The sequence below is a fragment of the Orycteropus afer genome, unplaced genomic scaffold (genome assembly GCF_000298275.1).
Source record: "Orycteropus afer afer isolate SDZICR_OR568_19922 unplaced genomic scaffold, OryAfe1.0 scaffold00317, whole genome shotgun sequence".
Taxonomy (NCBI): Eukaryota; Metazoa; Chordata; class Mammalia; order Tubulidentata; family Orycteropodidae; genus Orycteropus; species Orycteropus afer.
Genome location: NW_006921904.1, coordinates 2153687 through 2163604, shown reverse-complemented (window position 1 = coordinate 2163604; position 9918 = coordinate 2153687). Strand labels below are relative to the sequence as shown.

Genomic DNA, 9918 nt, shown 5'->3' with positions numbered 1-9918 from the left:
TCTCTTCTTTGCCTTGCATGCAGATTTTTTTTTCCTTGAAATCATATAAAAAACTAACAAAACAAACTCACTGCCATCGAGTCATTTCCAACTCATAGTGACCCCCATTGAGTTTCCCAGGCTGTAAATCTATGGAGGTAGATTGCCCCATCTTCCTTCTGCGGAGCAATGGGTGGGATTGATGCATTTCCATTAAATTTTACTTAACACATTCTCTACATTTTTATCTCATGCTTTTATTACTCTTTCCAAAACCTATTTGTGTAGATCATATTCTCAGGTTTTATACAGGTTGACATGTAGCAAGTGGTCAATTGATGTTTATGGAATAATAAATAAGTAATTGGAAAATAATTTTAAAAATTACAACTAACATTTGTCTGTGTCTATCCTGTTTCTTCATTCTTGTATATTATTCTTTTTGTACATTCTCCCCCATTATGCCATGGCTGCAACAGTGGGCTCAAATGTAGCAATGATTGTGAGGATGGCACAGCACCAGGCAGCGTTTCCTTCAGTTGGACATAAGGTTGCTATGAGTCGAAACTGAGTCAATAGCATCTAACAACATAGCAACCTCAACAACCCCTGATTAGAGTATAAAAATGCTTGTGTTATTATTAGTGTTCTAAATTGGGGCTGGCACATTGTACTTGTACCAAATATGACCCACTGTTTCTAGCCCCCCATCATTGAAAAAACATTGAAAGCTATTTTGTGCCATGAACAAATTATTTGAAATCCATGTAATCCATGTTTCAATGTCTGTAAATAAAATTTTATTGGAACACAGCAACAACCATTTGCTTATGAATTGTCTGTGGCTGCAACAGAGATTGTATAGTTACAAAGGTTAACATATTCGCTTTCTGCCAACTCTGCTCTGAATTTGATTGAAGTGTAAACATACCCTTATTTCTCCCTCTTTCCCCTTGCCTTCCCCTTCCCTGTGCTTTCTCCAGACAATTTCTCCTTTAACGTGGCCACTGTGGCCTCGGGACGGTAAAACTGGAATAATTTGACTTTGAACTCTACCAAAGCATTTATATCCACTGTTAGACAAGCTCCAGTGGATGGGGGTTTGGGGGGTCTTGTTTTGTTCCAGTTGTAGCTTAGGTCCACAGACTAGTGCCTGGCACATGTTAACTTCCATGGAGATAGTTCTGACTCATAGTGACCCGGTGAACAACAGCCATGATCAGTGAGTTCTTCTTTTTGGATGAACAGAATGAGTGTGCATTTCCCCAGCCTCTTAGCTACTGTTCTTTTCAGTGGGTATGCGTAGTCAAGGGCAGCCCACAGAAGAGGAAAACACTGTATACATCTGTGAGTTTTATATGAAACAGAAAACAACTATTGGAGGAAGAAATATTGTTCTCAGGTGTGTAACTCACTGAGGGGACGTTCTTCATGACTTTCAAGGAGAATAAAGACCTAGGAAGTCCAAGAATTTGATTGGTTTTAGAATTCATGTGACTTGTTTTTCCCTTATAAGATTGTTGTTGTTGTTGTTATGTGCCGTCGAGTTGGCCCCGACTCATAGCGACTCCTCCTTGGGTTGCCGAGGCAGTATCACTACAGAAGTAGATTGCCCAACCTTCCTTCCGAGGAGTGGCTGGTGGGTTTGAACCACCAGCCTTCTGGTTAGCAGTCAAGTGCTTAGGCACTATGCTACCAGAGCTCCTCTTATAAGATTAGCTTGTTTCTATTTTGCTTAGAAAATTAAAAATAATTTTAAAATAAGCCTGAACTTACACCAACTGATGGTTGGGAAAACATGTCCCAGAAATCCTGTTGGGTTAACAGTTTGGTAACTATTTGATCAGATTTGAACAAAAGCAGGATATACTGAAAGTAAATCACTTGGTGGAATACTGTTATCGTAAGTAGAGGCAATAGTCGTATGTGCCAGTCGTCTGTCAGTTTGTATTACTGGGGTGATTTTTGTGTAGCTGTGTTCCTGGAAGCTATGCCACTGGTATTTCAAATCCCTGCAGGGCCACCTGTGGTGGACAGGTTTCAGCAGAGCTTCCAGACTAAGACAGACTAGGAGGAAGGACAGGGCTACTTCTGGAAACACTAGCAAATGAAAGCTATGTGAAGAGCTACTGAACGTTGTCTGAGAGACTGCTGGAGGCTGAGCCCCTCAGGTTGGAAGACGCTCAGAATACCACTGGGGAAGAGCTGCCTCCTCCAAGTAGAGTCCATGTGTAAGGGAGATACATACACAAGATCAGAATGCTCCTTAGAAGCAAGGATGGTGAGACTTTTCCTCACTTTGGACGTGGTATCAGGACAGCACCATCCCTGTAGCAGTAGTGGTAGTATGTATTCAACGCTAATCTCCCTTTTAAAAAGTACCGTGACTTCCCTGTCTCCAAGGGCTCTGTAAGTCCTGGCCTTTTCTACCTCCTCTCCTTTGTGAAGTGTTATTCTGCTCCTGGTTCACTTTTCTGGAGCCCAGTGGGTTGGTTCTTTCAGTTCCTTCCCACTCCAGGGCCTTCTCATATGTTGTATCTTGATCTTTGTGGCCGGACCTCTATGAATCCTTACAGTCAACACTCACTTCATATTTTACCTTAAAAGTGACTTCTTCACAGAAGTTGTCCCAAAGCACGCACCCTGTGCTTCCTTTTTCCACAAAGCTTTTCACTGGTTGTAACTGGATAATTAATTGTGTAGTTAGCACCTCAAATGATGTGAGTTTCCTGAAGCTTCTTTCTGCCTGAGTCCACAGGACTTTTCCCAGAGGGTGTGGCTAACCACTGGTGCTCAATAAATACTTGGTAAAACAATGAATGTTGGTAGAATAATCCAAAGTTCAGTTAAAATTGTCTCTTTTCCTTTTCTCTCATTTTCTTTCTTTAGCTGGGAAGTTATCAATTCCAAACCAGATGAAAGAGCTCGACTCAGCCACTGTATTGCAGAATCTTGGACGAACGTCAGCATATTTCTCCAGGAAATGTCTGTTTTCAAACAGCAGAGCCCTGGCAAGGCAAGTTTCATGCAAAATTTCTGTGTATGCTTTAGGATGTCCAGTCAACGGGAAAGAAATGAACTGACATGTTTGATCAACTTATAAGGGTGCTTTAATTCCAAGTAGGATAGACGGAGATCATGTGCCATAAGAACTGCTAACAGCAAAGTTCAGAAATATTAGTGTTAACACTGGAAAATCCCCTACCTCATGATATAAAATTGGACCAGTTTTATATTTTACACACATTTATCTGGCTCACTAAGTAAAATGAGTGGTAATTAGTCTTATCAGGCAGACCAAGGAGAAATCCCTTACTGAAAAAAATCATAATATTTCGCTGCTTCTGAAGCCAAAAGGGAGGTAAAGCCACATAGTCTTCTGAGGGTTCCTTCAGAGATAACCGAGTCTCCCTTTCAGTCTGAAAACTGAGTAACTCACATGTGATTTTGTTAGAAAAAAAAGGTCTGACTAAAGCATTTGCAGCCATTACATAAATGACGAGGATTTTTTTTCCCAACTGAAATGAAAACCCATGAGGGGAAGAGTGTTTTGAAAGCAGTCACATGGAGAAGCACGTGCGCTCATGTTATTTTGTATGTATGAGCAGCTTCTGCCCTCATTGACAGTGTTGATAGCATGGGTGACAGGCAGGGCCAGTCACAGACCTTTCCTCGCACAGTGTAGCATTCAAGTTTCATGAACGTCCACCAAGGGTTGGAATGAAAAGCCAGGGAGCGTAGCATCTAAAGTCCGTCATGTTGTGCAATGTACAGGCATCTCTCAGCTTCACTAGTTTTAAATAATAGAAATATACATGTTAAAGTGGTAGTGTTACACTTGGGATGGACTTTTTTCTTTCATCACTAAAGATAATTTTAAAAATATTCGTATTTGAGAACGGGAGATTTTATTTTAAACTTCTGCACTGATTTGCATTATTGTATTTGTTGTAGTTATCTAGGGCTGCCATAACAGAAATACTAAAAGGGGATGGCTTTAAAGAACTGAAATTTATTTTCTCACAGTTCAGGAGGCTAGAGGTTTGGATTCAGAGCATGATTTTAGGGGGCGGTCCTTCTTTGTCTACTTCTGCTGTCAGTAGCCAGTAACTCTTGGGAGTGGTTTGTAGATGCATCTGCCATAAGTATCTGTCTCCTCCTTGTGTGTATTTCTGTGTCTGTACTGCTCTTTGTACAACTCAGAAGTGATTAGGTTTAGATCCCACCCTGCTCTTGTATGACCTCATTAAGGTAACAACAAAATCCATTTCTGAACAGGGACATATTTACAGGTACAGGAGTTAGGATTTCAACACGTATTTTAGGAGACACTATTCAATGCAAAGCACTATCCAGAGTGAATAGCTTATGGTGATTAGGTGCACACACATCTAGTGGATAATATGAAATCTGTTTGAAAAAATGGATTCTGGACATAATAATGCTTTCGAAGACCCAGTTGTTCTTTAGATTTTTATGGCCTTTCTTTGTGCCTTTTGCTTCTAGAATTCAAAATTCTTTCAAAGGTTCCTTCTGTTTCAGAAACAGCTCTTAGTTTTGTTCCAGGAGTTCATCTGTTCTGCTTTTGACTAGTTAGTTTTCTTATTGACCCCATGCCAAGGAATGGAAAGTCACAGTTCTAGTGATTGCTCAGAGATACGCATTCTTTTCTCGATTGTGTGTGTGTGTATCATTTTATTTTTTGTTGTTGAGAATATACACAGCAAAATATACAATTTGATTGTTTCTACATGGTCTACAATTCAGGCATTCTTTGAGCTGTGCAACCATACTCACCCTCCTTCTCTGAGTTGCCCCCCCCCCCATTAATATAAACTCACTGCCCCCTAAGGTTCCTGCCTAAAGTTCTCAGTTGCTCTTGTCAATTTGATCCAACGTTCTTGGGGAAATAAAAGCGTAATGCTCAGAGCAGACATCTGTTACCCATTCAGTTAAACTATTGTTTAGGGGATATTCTTGGTTTTAAGGTTTAAAGATTATCTCAAGGAAATAGTTTCAGGGTTCTATCTCACCTTCATAGTGCTAGAAAATCTGGATCCCATAAGAATTTGAATTCTGCTCTACATTTTCTCCCTTTTGAGCAGGATTCTTCTGTAGAATCTTTGATCAAATGTTCTGATAGCCAGGCACTATGCATTTCTTCTGGTCTCATGGCCAAGGAAGCAGTTCTCCATGGAGGCAACTAGTCACACGTTCCATATCCTTCACCTATCCCTAACTTTCCTTCTATTGTTCCAGGGAAATAGAGACAAGTTGTTGTGCCTTGGATGGTCACTTACAAGCATTTAAGACCCCAGGCACCATATATCAAACTATGAGATAGAAGAGAATCACTAAACATGCTACTAAGCCAGTCATCTAGGATGTCGCATGAAACCATGACCCTAAACCCCCAAACCAAGAAACCCAACCCCCTGAGGTTTTTGGTAGTATGCAGTCAGCCTCAGCACCTATTCATTCTTTTTAATTGTTGTTGTAAATACATCCCTGGTGTCTTTCTGAAATTGCATTAATGAATTTCCCTTAATTGCTTATCAGTTTAATAACATCATTTAGAAGTAAGCAAAAAAAGCAAGAGAGCTGAAGACTGGAGTATGGAAATCAGATGAAGACTCTATGGGGAAATTTTTTCTATCTTGTTGTTCCTAATGGGAATTGAGGAAATTTTCCAAAAATTGTTTTTAGATTTTTTAAAAGAATCAAGGACTTTATTTATTTTCTGGGTCATAATTAACAGAAGAGGAGGAAAATAATGGCTCACTGTGAGTGTTTCATGCCAATTGGCAGTTGGATTCTATGTGACCTGTAAGTGGCATCCCTTCAGCGGTGGACATGTCTCGGAAGGACAATGATAGCTAGTACATTGATCCCTGCAGTTTAACAGCTCTGGAAACCATCATTAGATTTGTGCAAATACCTCTAATTTCTGTGACATATTTTCCTGTTTTTGTGAATTTTGATAACCATAAAATCGTTTGAAGTTAAAGATTGGGTTACCCAGCTGTGATCACCAGTTAAGTGATACTTAGTAAATGGCAGTTTCTGGGGGCATAATTCCTCTTCCATTCTCTTGTACCTGGCACAGGTGGTAATAATAGCCACAGCCATGATTAATGGAGAACTGTGACCAAAATTAGACCCTGAGCCCTCAAAATCCTTATTATTCATTGGCAAAGGGGACTAAGGCAGGTTGAGCAAAGCAATCATTAGCCTCAGACCTAAGTGTTTGAAAGACAGTTGCCTTAACCTGATAGATCACATAGCACCAAAAACAAAACAAAAGCCCACCACCGTCAAGTGGATTCCAACTCATAGGGACCATGTAGGACAGAGTAGAACTGCCCCCATAGGGTTTCAATGGCTGTAAATATGTCAGATTGTTACCTCTTTCTCACGCAGAGCACCTGGTGAGTTTGAAATACCAACCTTTTGGTTGGTAGCTGAGTGCCTTAACCACTGAACCAGCAGGGCTCCTGGAACACATATGTTGTTGTTAGGTGTCATCAAGTCAGCTCTGACTCATAGGGACCCTATACTATAGAAGGAACATTTTGAATAGCAGTGAAACACTGTCTGATATATTACTGGATCACATATGTTGTTGTTGTTGTTATGTGCCATCGAGTCAGACCCGACCCATAGCGACCCCTCCTTGGGTTTCTGAGACAGTAACACTACGGAAGTAGATTGCCTGACCTTTCTTCCAAGGAGTGGCTGGTGGGTTTGAACCACCAGCTTTCTGGTTAGCAGCCAAATACCACAGGCACTATGCTACCAGAGCTCCTTAGCGACCATATACAACAGAAGGAACCTTTTGAATAGCAGTGAAACACTGTCTGATGCATTACGGGCTCACATACAGATAAACATTAATTGTGTGTGTGTCCTGTGCTCTAAAGTGTTTGGATGTTGTGAATAATATCATGTTCTCTCTCTTATTTCTAGTTTTGCCTGCTGGTCTGCAGTGTTTGTACATTTTTTACGGTCTTGGGAAGTTATATTCCTGGGGTTATACTCAGCTATCTACTGTGTAAGTATACTTGAACAGTTACCTGATTCTTGTGATGCATGCAAAGAGGCGGGGTGAGTCTAATTATAAAACAAATAGACTCTTCTTAACTCTCCTGCTGTACAACCATTTTCCTTTTTCCTGAGTAGATGTTTATATCTTAAACCGGAAAGAATAACTATGAGAGGCAGGACACTAAGTAACTAATTATCCTTATTTTAAATTATATCAATAAACTATAAATAAAGTATGCTTCCCACGTCCCACAAACATACCAACACCTTAGCCCTTTTGCATGTTCCCTGGCTAATAAAAATAAAATAAAATAAAAGTACTGTAAGGTGCCATCATACTCCCACAGGAATAAGTACTGAGCAACTGTAATTGTCATGTACTGTTGGTGGGCAGATAGGATGGCACAACTTCTTTGGATAAGAGTTTGGTGGTATCTTAAAAGCCTAGTCATTCCAAAGCAAGGTATTTACCCAAGGGAGCTGAACGCATATGTCTACACAAAGACTTGTACATGACTGTTCATAGCAGCTTTATTGGTAGTAGCACAAAACTAAACACAATCCATATGTCCATCAACAGGTGAGTGGATACACAAACTGTGGTGTCGTCACGCAGTGGATAGTTACCCAGTAGTACAAAATTGATACATGCAGAGATATTGGTGATTCTCAAAATACTGAGGCTGAGTAGAAGCAGCCAGATTTTAAAGAGAGAGTATGCACATACCATAGGATTCCATTTATGTATAATTCTAGGAAAAGTCAAACATTTAGTGACAAAATCAGTGGATAAAGGTGGTAGGAGGCAGAGAGGGGCAGAAGGAAAGGATTTAAAAATAATGAGTAGTTTTGGACCTGGCAGATAGGTTCACATGGGAGCCCTGTGGCATGATGGGTAAAGCACTTGACTGATGTTTTGGTTCTCTAGTGCTGCTTTACCAGAAAATACCATAAATGGGTGGCTTTAATAAACAGGGATTTACTCCCTCATAGTTTGCGAGGCTAGAAGTCCAAGTTCAGGGTGCCGGCTCTAGGAATTAGATGAAGGCCACTCAACCTTGGACTTCAGCTCTGTCTCATGCTCCTAGCCCACTGGAAATGGAGGCATCTCTTCACTCAGTCAGTTGCTGCCTGCTGAGGCTTACAAACCCAAGGTCGACAAGTAAAATGGCACAGTCCAAAGACTATCAAGCAACATGGCAGGCACTAATTCAAGTCCAGAAACAGTCCTAAGATTGGCAGACAACGTGGCAGTCCACAGAGATGAAGACTTGGCCAAATGTAGGATCCAGATGTGTCAAAAGCTCAAGACCTTTCTTACAGTGTCATCTCATATACTGGAAGCAGAGCACATCCCTAAGGCAGCTATTCAGCTGCTCCAGAAGATTCCACCATGGAGGTGATTACCAGTCTCATCATGGGGCATAACTACATCCGGCTGCCTAGCCACTCAACCAAGCCCAGCCAAGTTGACACACAGCCTTAACTACCACAGCTGCCAACTGAAAGTTTGGCATTTCAAACCCACCAGTACCTCCACAGGAAACAAGTCTTTGTGATCTACTCCTGTAAAGATTATTGTCTAGGAAACCCTAGGGGCAGTTCTACTGTGTCCTGTAGGGTGGCTGTGAATCAGAATCCACTTAATGGCACAACAAGAAGATGTTTTATTTTGATTGTGAGGAAAGTTTCTTGATAATATGCTGCAAATGACTTCTGACACCAACTAGCCACAGTTAGACCAGATTTCACAGGTTAGGGACACAGTCCTCCAGACTGCCAAGTCTGCCCTTGATTTTAGACACTAGCTATACAAGCTTGGGAGCCCCCAGGCAACACCCAGTTCTGACTAAAATTTCATGGTCCCCAGTACTCCCTCAGGTTTGATAATTCATTAGAACAAGTCTTAGCACTCACTTGAAGTGTTACAATTACAGTGTTACTTAATGATTACAGTTTTATTGTCCAAAAGGATGCAAATCAGAATGAGCCTAAGGGAGACACTCATAAAGTGAGCTCTGGACGGGCCCCCAGTGTGACCATGTGGAACATTGCCAATCAGATAAGCTCACCTGAGCCTCAATATTTAGCATTTTTATTGAGACTTCAAACATAGGCATGGTGGCTTCATTGGCCTCATGATTGAACTCAGTTTCTAGCCTCTCTCCACTCTCTGGAGGTTGAGCATACCACATGGCTCCAAGCGCCAAACCTCTCATCACAGCCTGGTCTCTCCCACGTGGCCAGCCCCAACCCTGAGTCATTTCATTAGCATAAACAGGTGTGGTCTGAGGGCCCAACAATGAATAAGAAAGAAATTCCAAGGGTCTAGAGGTTGCCTCTCAGGAACCTTTGACAAAGACCAGCTTTGTCTTTATTACACATAATATAAAAAAATACATAATTTATTTTATGTTATTATCATATATAAAACATATCAAATTTCACACTTTAATAATTGCCGTTTCTTATATACCAATTATATCTAAAGAAGCTGTTAAAAATACATGGACTTCCTGCTTCTCTTGAAAAATAGGAGGATCTGGTGCTGCTGCCTTTAAACGGGCATGCAGACTCCTTATTCCAAGCGTCCTGTGTCCCTATTTTCCTTCTCCCAGCTTGCTTTGTTATTTTACATACACCTCCCTGGCTTCTGTGGAAAGTTGAGTTTGTAGCTCCTATTTTGAAAGGTACCAGTGTACATCTTCTACAACAACAAAGGAATAAACTCTAGGGGAGACAAGTAATGTGGTGGTCTCCATTTCTTTTTGTGTCTGTAATGCAGACCACAGTGGTTGGCAAACGATCTAAGCTCAGATCCATTTTCCCAGGTAGAATGCATATGGAATATCAGCCTGTTGATGTACATTGTTTTAGAAGTTTAGGGAGAAGAGG

General features: G+C 40.9%; 1 protein-coding gene across 1 annotated transcript in view; it reads left to right on the top strand.

The window, feature by feature from the left end:
- The window catches only part of RETREG1 (reticulophagy regulator 1), a 245761-nt gene that overhangs the window by 226748 nt on the left and 9095 nt on the right, over positions 1–9918 (top strand). Inside the window, exons 4-5 of the mRNA XM_007951902.2 lie at positions 2869–2995; positions 6946–7030. Of these exons, the coding sequence (XP_007950093.1) occupies positions 2869–2995; positions 6946–7030 (212 nt within the window). The remainder of the gene's footprint in view (positions 1–2868; positions 2996–6945; positions 7031–9918) is intronic.